The 22,441-nt window shown below is 40.3% G+C and overlaps 1 protein-coding gene across 3 annotated transcripts in view; it reads right to left on the reverse strand.

Moving 5' to 3' along the window:
• GTF2I (general transcription factor IIi) overlaps window positions 1–22,441 on the reverse strand; it is a 127,028-nt gene that overhangs the window by 62,155 nt on the left and 42,432 nt on the right. For all 3 annotated transcript variants that reach the window (XM_073574740.1, XM_073574735.1, XM_073574731.1), the window contains exons 8-16: window positions 17,180–17,223; window positions 16,837–16,914; window positions 14,683–14,736; window positions 11,669–11,773; window positions 9,421–9,486; window positions 6,851–7,034; window positions 4,940–4,998; window positions 4,761–4,832; window positions 248–431 (exon numbers count right to left, since the gene is read on the reverse strand). In XM_073574740.1, coding sequence (XP_073430841.1) covers window positions 248–431; window positions 4,761–4,832; window positions 4,940–4,998; window positions 6,851–7,034; window positions 9,421–9,486; window positions 11,669–11,773; window positions 14,683–14,736; window positions 16,837–16,914; window positions 17,180–17,223 — 846 coding nt within the window. The remainder of the gene's footprint in view (window positions 1–247; window positions 432–4,760; window positions 4,833–4,939; window positions 4,999–6,850; window positions 7,035–9,420; window positions 9,487–11,668; window positions 11,774–14,682; window positions 14,737–16,836; window positions 16,915–17,179; window positions 17,224–22,441) is intronic.

Below are 22,441 nucleotides of genomic sequence, written 5' to 3' on the forward strand. Positions count from 1 at the left end.
TGCGTGCGCTTAAAAAGCGCTAATGTGAAACCGGCCTTATTAAACTTATTTTTCTTATCTTTCAGGTCGGACCAGAGGCTTATCTATAGCATTATAGAATGCTGTAGATAATCCAAGAAAGGCAGCGGCCGCATCTTATAGTGGCCAAAACAGGTGACAAGTTCCCTTTAAGCCCAGTCTCATGGCCCTTATGTTAAAAGTGAACTTATTGTTTAATCCAGTGTAATCAATACAGTACATCACTTACCTTTTTATCATAAATTTGATCCGGCTGCCAACCTGAATAATCTTTTCAAGTCTAGGAATGCCATACCAGGATGGGCTTCTAAAGGGGATATTATCTGGCAGCCCCTCCACACACAAATCTATAGGATTTGCTTCAAACTTTTGGTAAGGTACAGGCATCGGCTCTGCCTTTCCCAAAGCTTCAGCTAAAGCAGAAAGAAAATATTGGAAAATGTCTCTGAAACCAGTTCTATGCAATTTTATCGTAAGCCTTGCTTTATTTATCTCAGCACTGATCGGTCTGATAAAATTTCAGACCCAAGAGGGATGTAAAAAACAAACTGAAAGAATTCCTCGTCACAAACTTCACAGCTGGCCTAACCTTTATTCTACTGTCCCACCAATGCTATTCCCAGTCCTTGCCTGACATGTAATGCTGACAATCACAATATTGGGGCTAGCATCTTCCTACTGACCTCTTTCAGCAGAATAATGTGCCCTGCCACACTGTAAAAATCATTTGAGAAACATAAGGCTGTGTATATATATGTTGTGGTTTTGTGACATTCTTTCTGCATAGTTTTGTCACAAAACCTGAAGGGTTTCCTGATGCCAGCAAAATGAATGAGATTACTGAAGTCCCATGCCCACGTTACTTATTTTTGACTTGCAGATTTAAATCTGCAGCATGTAAATTCTTTCAGCGTTTTTATTGTGTATTTCATCCATAATGATGAGTGGGGAAAAATATATAACAAAAACGTATGAAAAACGAGTCAAAGACACATAAAAAATGCGCAGATTTTTAACTACATTTTTTCTGCCTAGTGATGCAGAAAAGGTGCAAAAATTTCTGCTCCAAACAACATGTACACATATCCTAAGGCCATGGGCACACATTGAGTTTTTGGTGAGTTTTTTACTTCAGTATTTATTATAAGCCAAAGTCAGGAGTGAAACAATCAGAGGCAAAGTATAATAGAAACACGTCACCACTTCTGTATTTATCACCCACTCTTAGTTGTAGCTTACAGATACTGAGGTAAGAGACTCCTCAAATAAGTACACACGTGGCCTTAACAAGTAACTGTGGAGTAATCTGCAAAAGCCAAGTCCAATCCATTTAGACCCCACATTGCAGCTTATAAAACGTAAAAAGAAGGAGACCTACTCTACAGTCATGGCCAAAAGTTTTGAGAATGACACAAATATTATATTTTCACAAGATCTGCTGGCCTCTGGTTTTTATGTGTGTTTGTCAGATGTTTTTATCACATACAGAAATATAATTGCAATCATATAATGAGTAGCAAAAGGTTATATTGACAGTTAGAATGAGTTAATGCAGCAAGTCAATATTTGCAGTGTTGACCCTTCTTCTTCAGGACCTCAGCAATTCTCCCTGGCATGCTCTCAATCAACTTCTGGATCAAATCCTGACTGATAGCAGTCCATTCTTGCAAAATCAATGCTTTTATTTTGTCTGAATTTGAAGGTTTTTGTTTGTCCACCCGTCTCTTGATGATTGACCACAAGTTCTCAATGGGACTAAGATCTGGGGAGTTTCCAGGCCATGGTCCCAAAATCTCTATATTTTGTTCCCTGAGCCACTTAGTTATCACCTTTGCTTTATGGCAAGGTGCTCCATCATGTTGAAAAAGGCATTGTTGATCGCCAAACTGCTCTTGGACGGTTGGGAGAAGTTGCTCTTGGAGGACATTCTGGTACCATTCTTTATTCATGGCTGTGTTTTTAGGCAAGACAGAGAGAGCCCATTCCCTTGGCTGAGAAGCAACCCCACACATGAATGGTTTCAGGATGCTTGACAGTTGGCATGAGACAAGACTGGTGGTAGGGCTCACCTGGTATTCTCCGAATAAGCCGTTTTCCAAATGTCCCAAACAATCGAAAAGGGGATTCATCAGAGAAAATGACTTTACCCCAGTCCTCAGCAGTCCACTCCCTGTACCTCTTGCAGAATATCAGTCTGTCCATGATGTTTTTTCTGGAGAGAAGTGGCTTCTTTGCTGCCCTCCTTGAGACCAGGCCTTGCTGCAAGAGTCTCCGCCTCACAGCGCGTGCAGATGCACTCACACCTGCCTGCTGCCATTCCTGAGCAAGCTCTGCACTGCTGGTAGCCCGATCCCGCAGCTGAAACACTTAAGAGACGGTCCTGGCGCTTGCTGGTCTTTCTTGGGCGCCCTGGAGCCTTTTTGGCAACAAGGGAACCTCTCTCCTTGAAGTTCTTGATGATGCGATAGATTGTTGACTGTGGTGCAATCTTTCTAGCTGCGATACTCTTCCCTGTTAGGCCATTTTTTTGCAGTGCAATGATGACTGCACGTGTTTCTTTAGAGATAACCATGGTTAACAGAAGAGAAACAATGATGCCAAGCACCAGCCTCCTTTTAAAGTGTCCAGTGGTGTCATTCTTACTTAATCATGACAGATTGATCTCCAGCCCTGTCCTCATCAACACCCACACCTGTGTTAATGGAGCAATCACTGAAACGATGTTAGCTGGTCCTTTTAAGGCAGGGCTGCAATGATATTGAAATGTGTTTTGGGGGATAAAGTTCATTTTCTAGGCAAATATTGACTTTGCAAGTAATTGCTGTTAAGCTGATCACTCTTTATAACATTCTGGAGTATATGCAAATTGCCATTAGAAAAAATGAAGCAGTAGACTTGGTAAAAATTAATAATTGTGTCATTCTCAAAACTTTTGGCCATGACTGTACACAATATTGGGCAGATGATCTAAACTAAAACTAAACTCTTTTTTGTTATTATTTTGTCTAGGATAAAAAGTTATGATACTTTGCAAAATACTATTAGGGAATTTGTCTTCATTCCTGCAAAAAAAATTCACGCAAGTGGCTTCCAAACACTTGCCTTTCCCCAGTTTATTTGCCTACCTTTATCTGCAATGCTTTCAGAACATAGAATCATAGAATGGTAGAGTTGGAAGGGACCTCCTGGGTCATCATGTCCAACCCCCTGCTCAATGCAGGATTCACTAAACCATCTCAGACAGATGTCTGTCCAGCCTGTTTGAAGACTTCCATTGAAGGAGAATTCACCATTAGAGATGGGCAGACACCCGGATGTTCAGGTCCAGCGGTTCAGCCTAACAGTTAAAAAAAAAGTTTGGGATGACAGCGCGGCAGACACTGCTTCTGATCGGCAGTAAAATCATCACCGCAGTTAGAAAGCCGCGGTTCCCACGTTGTCAAAAGATAGTGTGATCCGCAGCTGTGATAGGAGATATAAAGTTTCTGGTGCCGGCTGATGGGACTACTGCTCCCATCAGCCTACGCCTGCTGCCGCTATTAACAGTGGATAAGTGTGTTTTGTTTTATTTCAAATAAAAGACTTTATACTTGCTGTATAATTATTTACAATACAACTATAGGATTAGTAACTTATAGACGCCTCTCCATTACTATTCCTTGGGCTTGATGTCACTGGACAATACAAAGGTGACATCAACCACAAAATATGAACCCCACTTGCCACCGCTACAGGGAAAGTGGGAAGAGCCAGACAAAGCACCAGAATTGGCACATCTAATAGATGCGCCTTTTTTGGAAGGCTGCAGGCTGCTATTTTTAGGCTGGGGGGCAATATCCATGGCCCCTTACCAGCCTGAGAATACCATCCCCCAGCTTTCTGTTTTAGCTTGGCTGGTTATCAAAAATGTTTTTAGCTTTTTTTTTTTATTTAAATAATTTAAAAAAAATCTTAATGGGGAAAACTCTATTCTTGATAAACCGCCTTACTGAAACTGACAGCTGAGGGTTGCAGCCCCAGGTTGTGAGTTTTGCCTGGCTGGTTATCAAAAATAAAGGGGAATCCACATTGTTGTTTTTTTAATTATTTAATCATAGTGCCGGTGCCGGCTGATGAATACTCCCATCAGCCGCCATCTGCTCTCGCTGTTATACCTCTGATCACAGCTACAAGCTCACGCTGTCATTTGACAGCGTGAGAACCGCAGCGCTCTGACCGGCGGTGATGATTTTACCACCGATCAGAAGCAGTGTTTGCCGCGCTGTCATGTGAACACCTGGTGTTCGGGCGGCCGAACACGAACAGTAATACAGACTTCCTGGTGATGTCCGTGTTCAGTATCCGTGCCCGAACAGTAGGTGTTTGGTACAGACGCCGAACTTTACTGTTCGGGATCGCCCATCTCTACGCACCACCTTTCGTGGCAGCCTGTTCCAATCATTGTTCACCCCTCACTGTCAAAATAATTTTTTATAATATCTAATCTGTATCGTTTCCATTTCAGTTTCATTCTATTGCTTCTCCTGTTTCCCTGTGCAAATGAGAATAAGCATGATCCCTCTATACCAGTGTTTCTCAACTCCAGTCCTCAAGACCCACCAACAGGTCATGTTTTCAGTATTTCCTTAGTATTGCATAGGTGATGCAATTAAAGCTTGAGCGGGTGATGAAATTATCACCTGTGTAATGCTATGAGATCAGATAGATAAAGATTAAGAGAGTGTAAAAGGTAGAACACCTACCAAACTTTTTACTGAACAGCTGATCGACCGTTTTTCTTAACTTAGTTATCCTTGCATACCACTCTTCTTTCACTATTTTAAATAAACAATTATTTTTAATTAAACAACAATTAAGGTGGTTACATAATGTCATAATGTAGACATAAAAGAACATGACAGTGAAAAATAATTTACAATACCTCCTGGAGATGTCCTTTCAATGGAAATAGCTTCTATTGTAGTATTCAGAAGTTCTGGTCTAAGGAATTTTTTAAAAGAAAATTATACAATCATTTGCTTTTGTAATTATACTGTAAATAAAGACATTTACCATATTTTTCAGACTATGAGACAAACTTTTCAGTAAGAAAAACTCTTTCTAAAATGTTTTTAGAGAGTTCTCTCTCTTAGGGTGTGTGCACACTAAGGAATGCTCTGCGGATTTGTCCGCACGTATTTAGTAAAATCTGCAGGTCAGAAGACTTGCGGTTTATCTGCGGATTACCCTGAGGTTTTGCCCTGCGGTTTATCATCTCTACAATGGAGCAGATGGCAAACCGCAGGGGAATCCACAGAAAGAATTGACATGTCATTTCTTTCTGCGGATTGAAAACCGCAGCAAAACCGCGCGGAAAAATCCGCACCGTTTGCACTGCGGTTTTTGTTTTCCATAGGTTATAATGCTACTGTACTGCAGGGCCAAAACCGCTGCGTATCCGCAGCAGAATCCGCAGCGTGTGCACACACCCTTATAATTTAGAGGCAGCTTCCTGTGATGGACAATGCAGACACCAGATCCTTCCCGATCAGAGAGAGAGCTGCTCTCCCTCCTCCTACCCTACACTGACCCATGTGATCGGTGCAGAGCAGGAGCGGAAGTCACCAGGACCTGCACGGAAGCTGCATGTCCTGAGTCTCAGGCCTCGAGTTTCGATCAGATGGACGTGTGCTCTTGTATTGGTGTCTCTGCTGAGCCACAGCAGGTTCTATCGCTGATTACTTCTTGCTTGTGTCCAATCTTTTCAGACAGCCGGTTTAATTCATTTGTTATCTAGTCTGTCCTATCACACTGCAGGTTCTACTATTTAAACCTTCCCCCTGCTGGTCTTTTCTGTTGGTAATAGTCTTTACTGGTTTCTGCTTGGGGTTCGAGTTCTACTTCTTAGTATCTAAGCCAGTCATGTAAGTGTACTGCTGGTATATCTTTCTTATGCTGTATTCTCCCTCGATTCCTTAGGAGCTACGTGATACACTCAATGGCCTTTTAGGAAGGCAGGTCCAAGTTGTTTTCTCTAGTTTTTACCTTCAGGGTTTATCCAGGTTGTGCTGAAACCACTAGAGCCTGCATCACTGCATACTATAGTCAGCACAGTGACCTGGTAGGGTTTGTCCAGCTTTTCTCTTAGATAGATATTTATCCCCCTGTTTACTACCAAGTGATCATAACACTGAGCAGCTGAAGAACCAGCTCCAGGATCTTTAAGATCATGTGATCAGTCACATGCCTTGAAGAAACTGCAAGATGTGGTACTGTATAGTGTGTGTAAATGTACAGTACATGTAGAGCTGTGTATACTGTATGTATGTGTGAATGTAGCAGATGTGTGTATGCAATTGTATATGTAGCACTGCTGTGTCTATGCAAGTCTGAATGTAGCAGAGGTGTGTATGTAAATGTACATGTGTATGCAAATGTGCATGTAGCATAGGTGAGCGTATGTAAATAGGCATGTAGCAGTGCTGTGAGTTTGTATGTAAATGTACATGTAGTTGTGTGTTTATATATGCATATGCAGCAGAGCTGTGTGTGTGTAAACATGCAGATGTAGCAGAAATGTGTATGTATAGTAAATAGAGCAGAGAAGTACTAACAATAGATTCATTATCTCCCTACTCTACCCTAGTGCATTGAAATGAGGGATAATGACCCTTCCACTTTACACCACCAGGGAAGTTTAATTAATAGGAAAAATGTTTTTCCTATTTTCTGCTGTCTAAACCTGGGTGCATCTTATGGTAAGGTGTGTCCTATAGTCCAAAAAATATGGTAATTCACTTCATTACTAAATCACTGAGTTAGCAATGAGCAATCTAAACGGTAATAAACATACTTTTTGATGACATATCGGATCCTTTCCCTTGCCAGCAGGATTCTTTCCAAACGCGGAATTCCATACGTTGAAGGTCTTCTATATGGGATTCCTTCAGGCAGTCCTTCCACATAAAGATCATCTGAATTAGACTGGAAAAGGTGATATGGAATGGAAACCGGCCCACTCACATTTATTGCTTCCGCTATAAAGAAAACACAAACACAATTTTCAGCTTTATAATAAGATGCTACACAGAGCAATGTTCATTCAATACAATGGAGTCATATAATGAAATTATGACTAGAAGATAACATCTCTTAGGGGGAAAATTATTTGCATCTCTTTATTTACAAATAAAATCAATTATTAAAGATTTCACTTTAATACACATTAATGTTATACATTAAAGTGAATATGTCTTCATGTTTTTGCTATGTTATCTGAGAACAGCATAATGTAGAGGACTACATAGCACGAGACAACTAGTCCTCTAGTGATAATCTCCTGCTGATAAAACACTGATTTTATTGAGACTACAACACAAAGCCTAGTAAGTGACATTGCTGAAATCAGGGTCTCTGCTCCTACATCATGCTGATCTCAGATTGGTCTTGTGTATGGGACCAGTATAGACAAAGTGTAAAGAATACAGAAATGGTGCAAAATATTTGCAAGATAAAAATAAAACTTTGGATTCATGCCAATTGTGATGTACTGTAAGAGCAACTAAATCTTTCCACACACACACATATATATATATATATATATATATATATATATATATATATATATATATATATATATACACACACACATTATATATATATATATATATATATATATATATATATATATATATATATATATATATATATATATATATATATATATATATATAGTGAGGCAGATAGGCGAATCATATACGAGGGTCGTTTTGTGTCCCCCAGGATGCACATAGAGGCACACTGAACCCCACTGGAGAGCGCTGTAATTACATTCATGTCTGTGGCTACAATGCAAAGTAAAAGAGAGAGTGAATTTGGTCAAACTATGTGACCAAGTCAGATTTAGGAAAACCTGACACAGGCTTTTATTTTTGGAAACCATTTCTTTTAGGTATACGCCATTCTATATAAGTCAGAATGGCGCTGAGGAAAATGAGTCCAGAGGACGACCTGGAAGGCTTCCTCAACGTCTTCTAAATAATCGTGGGACGGAAGAACTTGCCAGCCAACCAGTGGGCTGAAGTGGTGGCCCCGTTCATGATGGGAAATGTCCAGAAGGCATACTTTGACCTCAGCTGCGAGGACACCTCAAAAGTGAGATCCTTGCTCAGATGGGGGTCAACACCTTTGTACGAATGCAGCGTATATATCAGTGGACATTTGTGGAAGACCGACCCACTAAGTCTCAAGCATTTGATTTATTGCACCTGGTAAAAAAATGGCTCCAGCTTGTGACCTTGACACCAACTCAGATGATAGAGAGGGTGGTGGTCGACCAGCTTGTGAGAGCTCTGCCAGCTGCCATACAGCTCTGGGTGGGGCAAAGGTACCCGTGCAACCTAGACGAGTTGGTTAGCCTGATCGAGCAGTACTCTGCCCCATACAGCACTGAGCCCCACTCTGGCTATCATGCTGATCCCTACAAGCCCAGGATCTTGGAAAAGGGACATGAACCTCTGCTTGGGACACTCAGAACTAAGCCCATACGAAATTGGTCTTGTGGGCTAGCAGTGCTACCGCTATCAGGCAAATCCACTGATGCACCCACTAGTGATAGAGTGGTGCAGTCGCCCTCGGCAACTGCCTGATACGGAAACTCTGTCTGCGAAATGGAGGATAAAAGCTCTGCATTCATTTAGGAAGTTCAAAATAAAGGTCTTTAAGTTGGACTTTCTAGGGACACTGCCTCATTGTTGCATGGAAAAAAAAAAAAAAAAAAAGTCCAGCCTTACCATAATATTATATATATATATATATATATATATATATATATATATATATATATATATATATATATATATATATATATATATATATATATATATATATATATATATATATATACACACACACACATACACATACATATATACACACACTCATACATATACACACACACACACACACTGCATATAAATATATATTGCAGGCACTTCCCATGTCTGCAGATCTTTGGGTCTACAGGTCCTGAAATCACCACTGACCACTAAGAAGAGTGCAGCATACACAGGGAGAGCGGTATGGAAGCAATAGAAAGTCATAGGCTTTCTATAGTATCTGTACCCTGCTCTATGAGCGCTCTTTCATCACAAACTGTCATTTGAGTGATCAGTTGAACAAAAACCCCCAACAATCTTCAGACATGGAAAGGGTCTTCAAAATATACAAAAATACAAATATTAAAAGCTTAGTTACTTTATAAGTTAAAAATTAGTCTAATTCTTATGTATGAAAAACCTAATGTACTGGGTAATTTTCACACCCAATCAGAAAATCTCTAAGTCCAGCACTGCATTGTCAGACCTGTAGTGCTATGGAGTTGGGCAGAAGACGATATATAGTGAAATATAATATATAACATACCATACTTCTTTTCAAATAACTCTTCCACTTGCTTTCTTAGTTCAGTAATCCTTGCATTCCACTTCTCTGAAAACAGAATTACACGACAACTGAAATTAGACATCTGTAAGTTCAATAAGAGTTTTCCAGAATGGAGACCCTTTAAAGCACCACTTCAGCATTTTTTTTCAGTGCTGGAGTGACACTTTAAATGTAAGTCCCCTGCCCGTGGCCATATGGTCATATACTCACTCTCTGGCGTCTTCACCCTTTTTCAGCACCGCTCCGGTCCTGCGGAGCCATCTTGTGAGCACAGCGACTGACTGGCCAAAAATCAGAAGCTGAGCCAAAAGCTCTTAATGCAAGTCTATGAGAGGCACAACAAAACTCTCATAGACTTACATCGATTAGTGACCGCCGCTCCATGAAAAATACTAGAACTGATGGCAGGCCACTTTTTGCTGACAGGAGCAACACTGGAAAAGGATGAAGGCGGCGGCAGGTAAGTATGAGACAGGGGACAGGAGAATTACATTTAATGCACCACTCCAGCGGTACCCTAAAAATGCTGGAGTGGTGCTTTAATTAATGTGGTTACACATACATGGCAAGCTCTCACTTGACTGTTTCCATTTCTCCTACTCACTTCATTATAGAAAGCTTCCAACGTGAATTTTCTTAAATTGATCCATATGCCAAGTAAACAATAAGGATCCTAGATGAAAAACCCCATAAGGTGAAAAGCCAGCTGAGTTCCTATCTATAACAGCCATTATGTATATCAGCTGCATAAGTGCATAGTGCAATACAAGCAAGCATGCCACAATGGGTGGCGCATATGATTAGCCAGACAAAAGAAGGAAAGATAGCTGCTGCTAGATAGATACCGTACCTTGGAGGCCCTGGCACCCCTTGACGCGTGTTTTGCGGCTAGGCTTCTTCTAAAGGGAGTGTGCGTGTATAAAAGCTCTTAAACAGATGTATTTATAAGAGGCCCATTAGTCTGATCACAGCGGTGGGGTAATGGCGCTTCCACCAGCGAACTGTGTGATGTTGGCCGACCTTACGGGGTTTTCCATCTAGGATCCTTATTGTTTACTTGGAATATGGATCAATTTAAGAAAATTTACATTGGAAGCTTTATATTATAGGCTCCCTCTATCACTTTCAAATATTCTCTTTGCATTACATTGTTTACGGATTAAATAATAGGATTCAGATATTGTTAAGGCCTTTCTTTTGCATTTGTTGCCCCCATTTGTACTATATTATTTTGTAATGTCTTTTTAGAATTTGCTATAATAAAATTTCATTGATTTTATGGCATAAAGCTTCCCATGTTTCCTGAGGATTTATTTTATCTGATAGCAGCATAATATAGGGCGAAAGAGCCTGATTAGCGGGATATGTCACTAATTATGCTGTGTGTTGTAGTTTCAATACATTCAGTATGTTATTAGCAGGAGATTATCACTATAGGACGACATCTCCAGTGCCCCTCAGGTTAATCTGTGTAACCCTGCCCCTACCACTGATTGGCAGCTTGCTGACAATTCACAGTGTACACATGAAGCTGCCAGTCAGGGGTGTGGGCGGATTATACGCAGAACAGAAGACTTAGCTCTGCTGCATCTACATCAGACAAACATGAATTCCTTCAAAACTACTCAAAGAAGCCCAGTAATTGACACATCGCTGGAAGCAGGCTTTCTTACCCTGAATTATGCTGATCTCAGATTATTTGGGAAAAATCTGCTGACAAATTCCCTTTAACTAGCCTTTGTCTCATCAACTTGTTTCTCCACCCATTACCAGCCTCTTTAGCTTGATTGATGGCCCACTATCTGTGTGATGGCAAGTGTGGTTTGGGGAAAAGTTGATCTTACAGACAGATTCCCTTTAAATGCAGAAATAAGAAAACAAAGCAATATAAGTTATGTTAGCAGAAATGTTACATTTATATCTGGATGTGCATCTGTGAATCAAGGCCACCCATCCACTAGTGATCTTGTCTCCAGGGCACCTCTCTTTGTCAGGACTGCCTTCTAGGCACAGTAAGATGACAGAATGACAAAAAAGCAGTCTGTATTTTATGAATGGAGTTTTCCTAGAAATGTCACAATGAGTTCTGTGGCATAGGAACACAGACCAATACAAGCTTACTTAATAAACCCTGATTTTCCTACAGACTTGCAAGCAAATTCTGCATTTCCAGAATTCCCTGCTGACTTTACAGACTAAGTACTATTTTGGGACTGAGACAACTTACCAAAATTGAACTCCCTAGGTTTCCTTCTGCATTGCACAGATTGGTGAATGATGGGCAGAATTTGCTCAGTGTTCTTCTGTTTCTTGTGGGGTGGCACGTACTCCTCTGAAAAAGAAATCAGAAATTTATGAAACAAAGTAAACCACGGCAATTTTCCATCACAGTTTTGAGGTTTCTAACATTTTGATGGCAAAAATAGCCCTGATGAAACAACCTATAAAGGCTCATAGCACATATGTGAGGAATACCTAAACTAAGTGAAAGATATGAGTGTATTCGTGTACGAGGCCCAGATACAGGTTCCCATATGCTGTGTAAACTGCTATAGCGATGTACCATTTACATAAAGGGAACAGATAGAAGTGATATAATATGAAAAGATAAATAAATCAAAAAGGATCTGTCACCAGAGCAAAAGTTTATGCTCTTGTTCTGTGCTCCCTGCTCCGGAGTACTCTTTTCCTTTGTCTTTTTTAAAAATCAGCCATACAGTTACAGAGATATGAGATTTTTTTAATTAGTGCAATTTTTTCTGGATTTTACTAAGTAGGTGTGGCTCACAGGATAATTATGCAGAGCAGCCTAAAGACACACCCAAGAGGATCCTGTGAGCCACACCCCCTTGTTAATGACCATAAATATTAGCGCTAAATAAAAAGGCCAGTATCTCTTTGGATCCAAATCGTGGATTTAAAAAAAAAAAACCCTGACTACTCAGGGGAGCAGCGGGAATAAAATAAGAGCAAAAATTGGCCACTTTTGACCTGGAGATAGGTACTCTTTAAAAATGATGACTTCATGTAGCTCTGTTCACATTTGAGCTAGTTCCACACTGAACTGCATTCAGTACAAGAAAGAATGGATACCTCGTGGACCAAGTAGATGTCAAGAGATAGAAAAAAAATTCCTAACAGATTATTTTAGATTTTTGTCACTCAGATATGGATCCTGTAAAATAGAAGTCATTACACCACTGCGAAGCAAACCATAAGCTGGGTTCCCACATATCCGCAAAGAAAAAAATCCAGTTAGGCCTGTCTTAAAGGGAATCTGTCAGAAGCCTTATACAGTCTGAACCATAGCCAACATGAATTACAGACAGTTACCATCATTACAAATATTCTTGTACTTCTGAGAAAACATACTTTGATCAGCGAGCAAAGTGACTAAGAAGACTAATCACAGGAGGTGAGTGCCCACTGACTTCCCCCTGCCCAGCAATCCTTACTAGGGTTCTCACTCCCTATGTGTGTATAAGGACAGACGCTGCAGCATTTAGACTGAAACATGCAGATTTGTAATGGAGGACCCGGTCTCTGGATTCATTCATAAGTTCATTAGATCAGGCAGCATGAATGTACTGATAGGTTTACTTTAAGCTTGGATCACGCACATCCAGAAAGAAAAAAATCCACAATAGTTATAATAGTCTTAAAATAGTTGTCCACTACTAGGTCAACCTCTTCTTAAACTAAATATTTGACCCCGATAAAATAATAAAGCCTACACTCACCTCCCGTGCCAGCTCCATTCCAGCAGTGGCGGGCAGTGATGCAGTGGAATGACACCTGATGCCCGGTGCCCAATCAGCACTGGCATCTCTGTCTACACTTTCGGGCAAACTGAACATGAAGAGGAAGTCCGAGATCAGCTCGAAATCTGGCATCCTCTTTATGCTCAGTTTGTCCGAAGGCGGAGACAGTGATGCCAGTGCTGAGTGGATGCCGGGCATCATACGTCATTCCACCGCATCACAGCCTCGGCACTGATAGAAAGGAGCCAGCATGGGAGGTGATTATACACTTTATTATTTTATAGTGCAAATCTATGCCAGACTGGATATTCTGGTGGACACAGACATCCAGAGTTGTTCCTATTTTGTCCCTCTAAATAAGTTAAAGTCACGTGATGTCAAGTCATCTTCCAGACTCTGGAAGTTGAGATTGCATCACCGAGGCGTTACCCGTTCTCATGTAGACTGTCGCCACTCCCCGACTGACTGGACTCTGTGTGGCTTTTCAATCAGAGAGAGTGGCCGCAGTCTGCATGACACTGGGTCACGCCTCGGTCAAGCAACCTCAACTTCCCGAGTCTGGAAGTTGTCGTGACATCACCGAATATCAGTGGTGGCTTCAGCCGGGGGTCACATGATCGGCACTGAGCGAGCTGTGATAGCGCTGCTCACTGGCTCATATGAAAAAATAATGTATTTGAAAAAATATTTATCTCAATGGCTTAAATCGATGTGCATAATGATTGTAGTGGACTACCTCTTTAAGTACAACTTACTTCAGAATGTTTAATTAAAACCAGCGATTAAATCCCCCCATTATTAAATGCACCCCTATTTTTTATTGTGAAATGTGCTTCCCAGCGGTAATCTGTGAGGACAAGGCTGGGTGAATAACGATAACGGCTAGTGCACACGGCCCAGAATCCATCAAGAATCCACCTGAAAAAGCATCGCAAAAGCAACAGGAGACCACTTGCTCTTTACTTAAAATCATAGCATAAACGACACCAGAGGCAAAGCTGGCACAAAAGCACCTGAAAAAGTGCAGTGTACAAATACCCTAATGGTTAAGTTCACAATAGGTGTTTTTTCAGCATTATTTTTCTGCAGCAAAACCTGATCTCTTGGCAGGAAAGAAGCTGCAGAAAAAAATCATGTTTTGCTAGGTTTTTCACTCTGTTTATGCATTTTTTGTGCATTGTTTTTCTGTGTTTTTGGCGTGTTAGATTTGTCTCTTGTGTATGCTGATAAAGTTTAGTGCAAAATAAAAAGTCCTACTCTACAGAATCAAGTTTTGGCACAAAAAACACAGCAAAATCGGATACCTGCATTTTTGCTGCAAATTTTCAGCGTTTTTTCACCACCCATTCATGTCAATGGGTGAAAAATACTGAAAAAAAATGCTGGAAAAAACATGCATAAACTCCTCAGTGTGTTACCAGCCATGTCATGTATGTGAGCTATCATATTTTACTGTACAAGTTATTTTCTATTCAGAAACCTCCATGGTGATCCACTTCTGTTTCTTTATTAGACTCTTCTCCATAAGTATGTCCTTAAAGAAAACAGAGAATATTATTTAGAATGTATAATAAAAAAAACTTGTCAGCCAAGGCTATGTTCATATTGCATTTTAGCCTGTCACTGGCTCCATCGAGGCTTACATGATGTGGACGTAACCGGAGTTCACTTTTGGCCTTACCCAAGAAGTTGGTGCCTGCAGCTCTCAAATGGGGGGATGAGACAGAATAGAAGGTCTGATACAGCACATGGTGACTCCAGCTGGATCATTACAACCATTCTCCGTGTCAATGCAAATGTCTGAATTAGGCCACATGCACACATTCAGTATTTGGTGAAATTTTTACCTCAGTATTTGTAAGCCAAAACCAGGAGTGGGTGAAAAATGCAGAAGTGGTGCAAATATTTCTATTAGGCTATGTGCCCACGTAGCGTTTTAAAACGCACAGTGAAAACCGGACTCCTTCCCAGAAATCGCGCATTTCTTTCCGCGCGATTTCACAGCGATTTTTACTGCGATTCTGTTCGCGATTTTGCTGCGTTTTTCTCAAGCACTTTCCAAGCGATTTGAAGCATCGCTTGGAAAGTGATTGACAGGTTGGTCACACTCGTCAAACATAGTGTTTGACAAGTGTGACCAGCTTTTTACTATTGAGGCTGCCTATGCGACATCAATAGTAAAAGATAAAAAAATAAATAAATCGGAGAATATTTACCTTCCGACGTCCCGCACTGCATTCCCGTGCCTCAGCATTCCCAGCGATGCCTTGCGAGACCTGTGATGACGTTGGTCTCGCGTTACTATAGCGATCTCCAGAGTCACGCGAGACTACGTCATCACAGGACCGTGCCGCAAGGCATTACTGGGAACCCTGAGATGGCAGCGCGGGACGCCGGAAGGTAAATATACCCCGATTTTTTATTTTTTATTCTTTTTTTTACAGGGGTATGGTACCCAGGGCCTGGAGGACAGTCTCCTCTCCTCCACACCGTGGGTACCAACCGCACATGAGACGCTTTACTTCCCGCATGGTGGGCATAGCCACATGCGGGAAGTAAGCGATTCTCATGCATTCCTATGGGTGCGAAATCGCGGCAATTCTTTGTGATTCCGCACAAAAGAATGATCATGCTGCGATTTTTTTCCACGATGCGATTCCGCTGCGGAAGAAAGCGCATTAGCACAGCATGTGCGGAATGCCATAGGAATGCATGGGGGGTGTTCTGTACACGATTTTTAAACGTTTTCGCAGCGTTTTCGCGACGAAAACGCTTAAAAATCGCATCGTGGGCACACAGCCTTACGCTTTTCCTCTGACCGTTCCACTCCTGGTTTTGGCTTACAGATACTGAGGTAAAATACTGACCAAATACTCAGTCTGTGAATGTGGCTTTGGGCCTCATACTCACTGGCGATAAAATCGGACGATTGCAATCCGATTTTTAATCGGATTGCGCTCTGACCCATGTTAGTGAATGGGTGACATCTCACTTGCGATTTTTTTTCTCAGCCAAAATTGGTCTGAGAAAAAAAAGCATGCTGCGATTTGCAGCGATTTTCGACAATAGAAGTCAATGGGTGCGATTAAAAAAAGGAGCAAAAACGCACCATCCATTTTCCATCCGTTTTCAACGGATACATCACGATTCTGTGGTATAGAACACTGTAAATGGTCCTGTAAATGACTGTAGAATGAGTTGCTGGGAAAAAAAAACAGATGAAAAACAAAAAACAAAAAAACAAAATCGCATAGAAATCGCATGACACTGGCATAACACTCCACCCTTTTTTCCAGTCCAGAAATCGGACCGTTTTTTTTAATCGCCAATGGGTAGGAGGCCTTAGACTTACGTTGGAAGCTTGGGAAAACAACAAAGAGCCTCTGACGAGAGAGTAAAGCGTAATGTGAACATAGCCTTACTTTGTCATATATTCTACCAGTATGAGTCGTAGAAATTAGTATTTCCAAAAATTAATGTGTGCGATGAAGTTTTAGATTACCAGCCATTGGCCTATGAAGCTGGCATATCAGTATCATGCTCAGATTGTGTCGCAGGCTCATGAACACATCCGAGCGTTTTACCAACCATCACATATATTACTAACGGTACGGCTATAATGAAAAAGCATTACCTTGGAATCTGGACTGATAGTAATCCTGGTCATCACTCTCTTCTTTTACGGTCACTGTTGTCAGCTCAAATGAATTTTCTATTGAAACATACACGATCATTAGCATGTTTCTCCTATCTGTAGTACATAAGTATACTGATAGCGTCACTAGAACTAGGAATGATGGGGGGATTGGAAAGGGAAATTGGTTTTGGAGGATCAGTCATGTCCGTATCGGATTGGAAGCTTCTGTAAAAGCAGACATTCAGGCCTCCATAACTTTGGCCGCATGTGACCAAAGCCAATCAATAATATCTGTCCATTCAATAATGTAAGATGAAAGATTATATGAAAAATGACGTACCAGAGTTGTCACTGGGTTCTGCTTTCACTTGGACTGGATAAAAGCTTTAATATGACAGAGCAAAAAAAAAAAAAAAAACAGTTCTGAATATATATAACAATTTTAACCATTGCTTTTTTCAACCACCAAATATGAAAGCATCAGACGTTTGTTGTAAGATAAATGAGGCAAAAAGCAATGTACATCACGTATGTAGTACCAAAGAATAATAACAGATGTATGGCCATCATACATCAATTCATACAAGAAGACCTGTAACAAATATAATAAAAATCTCATCTATTCTAAACCATTCTGAACCATTAATACGTAATAAATCCTTTGACTTGCAAAACAATAAAATAGACCTCCAGACCCCCTTAGGATCTTTTGCATCAATGTATGCAGTAGTTACCGGAAAATCATCTTTTGCTTACTGGTGGTTTAGTTTCTTGCCGTTTGTAATAGTTTTAACATTACTGTATTGTAAATCAGCAGTGAATGCACTGGCCTTGTCTAAGCCTGAGGCGGGCATATAGTTTTACACAAATGACTGTTTGAACAAGAATGAGTACAGTGTAAATCATGGTGCCCACTCAATCACCAATGGGAAACTGGTTGTGATTAAGAGGAATCTGTCAGCAGGTTCTTGCTATGTAATCTGAAGACAAAAAGAGGTAGGGGTTAAAACACAGATTTCAACCATGTGTGACTTATCAGGCTGTGTGCTGTTGTTTACTTAAATGACATTATCATTGCTCTGACTAGCTGGCCTTGTGAGCACTGGTCCAACTTCACGCCCTCCTGCAATAAGCAGCTCACTGTCAATAGACAATGTAAATACAGAGCCTGGAGTAGGTGGGGTTAGCTGTGGTGTGGGCGGGGTTCGCTTTCTCAGCTCAGCTTCATGGTAAATATAAGAACTCTGATTGAGTAACAACTGCAAACCCAGTAAACTAAGTGACACATCACTGGGATCAGGGTCTAATTGCCTACATTATGTTGCCCTCATATGAGGTAGTGAAAACCTGTAGACAGATTCCTTTTAACAGATGAACACCCCACATTAATGTCCAAGATTAAAGAAACAAAATATTCTGCTTGTGAAAAACCATTCAGCTTTTCAAGTACGGTAATCTTGATCTTATGCAAACTTTAGGAGTGCCACAATAAAAATGCATATTATTATATTATGCATGGGCAAAATAATAGTGCCATATAGAAATATGTTAGTGCATTACAGTTATATCTGTCTATAGGATTTAAAAAGTATTAAAAAAGTTACATGAAAATAAAGTGAATTTCCTATTTTTGAGGATGGTAGATTAACCCCTTCATGACCGGAGGTATTTTCGGTTTTGGGTTTTCATTTCCCTTCTTTACAGAGCCATAACTTTTTTACTTTTCCGTCAATATGGCCATGTGAGGGCTTGTTTTTTGTGTGACCAGTTGTACTTTTGAATGACACCATTGTTTTTACCATGTCATGTACTAGAAAACAGGAAAAAAATTCCAAGTGCGGTGAAATTGCAAAAAAAGTGCAATCCCCCACATGTTTTTGTTTGGCTTTTTTACTAGATCCACTAAATGCTAAAACTGACCTACTATTATGATTCTCCATGTCATTACGAGTTCATAGACACCAAACATGTCTAGGTTCTTTCTTATCTAAGTGGTGAAAAAAAATTCCAAACTTTGTTAAAAAAAAAAATTGAGCAATTTTCCGATACCCATTTCTCGTGATTTCAGGTTGGGAGAGGGCTTGTTTTTTGCGTGACGAGCTGGTGTTTTTAATTATACCATTTTGGTGCGGATACAATTTTTTCATCGCCCACAGCGACCAAAAAAACCATACTTCTGGGGTTCTGACTTTTTTTTTTTTTTTTTTTTTTTTTTTACACACCCACTGCGAGCTAGCCATACTGTACAGAAATAAAAGGGCTAGGAACAGGAGAACAGCAATGTGGCTAAAAAAGGATGTAAAAAGGGCAATAAATAACAAGAACAAGGCATTTAGGAAGCTAAAACAAGAAGGCAATGAAGAAGCAGTAAAAAGTTATAGAGAAAAAAATAAAATGTGTAAAAAACAAATACATTTAGCAAAAGTGGAAACTGAGAGACTCATTGCTAAGGAAAGTAAAACAAACCCCAAACTATTCTTTAATTATATAAACAGTAAAAAGATTAAAATTGACGGTGTCGGCCCTTTAAAGAACAATGAGGGTGAAATCAGAGAGCGATGTGGGAAAAGCAAATGTTTTAAATACTTTTTTCTCAACAGTGTTCACACAGGAAAAGGATTTACCAGGGGAGATGCAGAGTGATAATGTAAACTCCCCATTAAGTATTACCTGCCTAACCCAGGAAGAAGTGCAGAACCGCCTTAGTAAGATTAAAATTGACAAATTACCAGGCCCTGATGGCATTCACCCTCGGGTATTAAGGGAGTTAAGTAATGTGATAGACAGGCCTCTATTCCTTATATTTAAAGACTATAGAAACAGGGTCTGTTCCTTTTGATTGGCGGCAAGCAAATGTGGTACCAATATTCAAAAAGGGGTGTAAAAGGGAACCTGGAAACTATAGGCCGGTAAGCTTAACATCTGTTGTGGGTAAAATTTTTGAAGGGTTTCTAAGGGATACCATTATGGAATATCTCAATGTTAATAAATGTTTAACTCCATATCAACATGGATTTATGAAGGATCGCTCCTGTCAAACTAAACTGATCAGCTTCTATGAGGATGTAAGCTCTCAACTGGACCAAGGCGAATCATTGGATGTCATTTATCTCGACTTCTCTAAAGCATTTGACACTGTCCCACATAAAAGATTGTTAAGAAAGATGAGAAAGCTTGGGCTAGGGGAAAATGTGTGTAGATGGGTAGGTAGCTGGCTTAGTGATAGAAAACAAAGAGTGGTTATTAATGGTGCCTACTCAGATTGGGCCAGGGTTACTAGTGGGGTACCACAGGGTTCTGTATTGTGCCCCCTACTATTTAATATATTTATTAAAGATCTAGTGGATGGCTTACACAGTAAAATATCAGTATTTGCAGATGATACAAAACTATGTAAGGTAGTTAACACAAAGGAGGACAGTTTGCAACTACAGACAGATTTGAGTAATTTGGAAAATTGGGCTGAAAAATGGCAAATGAGGTTTAACACAGATAAGTGTAAGGTTAAGCAGATGGGAAGGAGAAACAAATGCTACAATTACTTACTAAATGGGAAACTGCTGGGGAAATCTGACATGGAAAAAGACTTAGGCATCTTAGTCAATAAGAAGCTAAATTGGAGTGGCCAGTGTCAGGCAGCTGCCACCAAAGCAAATAGGATCATGGGATGCATTAGAAGAGGTCTGGGGACACGAGATGAAAACATAACTCTCCCTCTGTACAGATCACTCGTCAGACCACACTTGGAGTATTGTGTGCAATTTTGGACGCCGGTGCTCAAGAAAGACATTACTGAACTTGAAAGGGTTCAAAGGCGGGCTACTAAAATGATAAATGGAGTTGGTTCACTACAATACCCAGAAAGGTTATCAAAATTAGGTCTATTTACTCTAGAAAAGAGAAGACTTAGGGGAGACCTAATATATATGTACAAGTATATCAGAGGGCAATACAGAGATCTCTCCAATGAACTGTTTGTACCAAGGACTGTGACAAGAACAAGGGGGCATTCTCTTCGTTTGGAGGAAAGACAATTTCTGCACCAGCATAGAAGAGGGTTCTTCACGGTAAGAGCAGTGAGGCTCTGGAATTCTCTTCCTGAGGAAGTGGTGATGGCCAACTCACTGAATGAATTTAAGAAAGGAATGGATGCTTTTCTTGTGAGTAACAGTATAGAAGGTTACGAATAACAGAATATTATAGGTAGATGGTTGACCCTGCTTAGGGGAAGGAATTTTTTTCCCTATGGAGAAAATTGGCTTCTACTCTGTGGGTTTTTTGCCTTCCCCAGGATCAACAATGCAGAACAGCTGCACTAAAAATAGGCTGAACTAGATGGACATAAGGTCTTCCTTCAGCCTTCAAAACTATGTTATGTTATACGATCAGGTTAATCCATTTTTTTATTGATAGATCGTGGAATTCTGAACACGGCGATACAAATATGTGTATCTTTGATTTTTTTTAATGTTTTATTTTGAACAGGGTGAAAGGGGGGTGATTTCAATGTTTATTTTTTTAAATATTTTTAAAAACTTTTTTTTTTACTTTTAGCATGCTTCAATAGTCTCCATGAGAGACTAGAAGCTGCCATAACCTGATCGGCTCTGCTACATCCAGGCAATGATCAGGTCAACTGTATGTAGCTAAATACTCACTTTCTATGAGCGCCGACCACTGGGTGGCACTCATAGCAGTCCGGCAGTGACAACCATAGAGGTCTGCAGGAGACTTCTGGTTGTCATGCCAACCCATCGGTGACCCGCGATCATGTGACGGGGTCACTGGTGGGCAGATTTCGGGTACGATTGCTGAAAGTGCATGTTAAATACCTCTGTCAGCGTTTGACAGCAGCATTTAACGGGTTAATAGCCACAGGTGGATCGCGATTCCACCCGCGGCTGTTCCAGGCACATGTCAGCTGGTCAGAGCCCACATCAAAGGGAGGGTGTCCGACATCGGAGTACTATTACGTCCGATGTTGGAGAGGAGTTAATATATTATATACTTCACTGTTTTAATATAGACTCTATGCAGTGTAAATTACATAGATTGTGTCAATAGTATACAGTGTGGAAAAAAGTATTTAGTCAGCCACCAATTGTGCAAGTTCTCCGACTTAAAAAAGATGAGAGAGGCCTGTAATTGGCATCATAGGTAGACCACAACTATGAGAGTCAAAATGAGAAAACAAATCCAGAAAATCTCCTTGTCTGATTTGGCAACATTTATTTAGTTTTGGTCATTAACATAAGTTAATCTCAATATTTTGTTATATATCCTTTGTTGGCTCTTTGGTCTTCACCATAGTGGAGTTTGGAGTCAGACTGTTTGAGATTGTGGACAGGTGTCTTTTATACTGATAACAAGTTCAAACAGGTGCCATTACTACAGGTAATGAGTGGAGGACAGAGGAGTCTCTTTAAGAACTCTTTAAGAAGAAGTTATAGGTCTGTGAGAGCCAGAAATCTTGCATATTTTTAGGTGACCAAATACTTATTTTCCACCATAATTTACTAAATAAATCTTGGCAAATCAGACAAGGTGAGTTTCTGGATTTGTTCTCTCAGTTTGACTAACATAGGTGTGGTCTACCTATGAC

This window comes from Dendrobates tinctorius, unplaced genomic scaffold, assembly GCF_039654945.1.
Source record: "Dendrobates tinctorius isolate UK_male_01 unplaced genomic scaffold, ASM3965494v1 ptg000007l, whole genome shotgun sequence".
Lineage (NCBI taxonomy): Eukaryota > Metazoa > Chordata > Amphibia > Anura > Dendrobatidae > Dendrobates > Dendrobates tinctorius.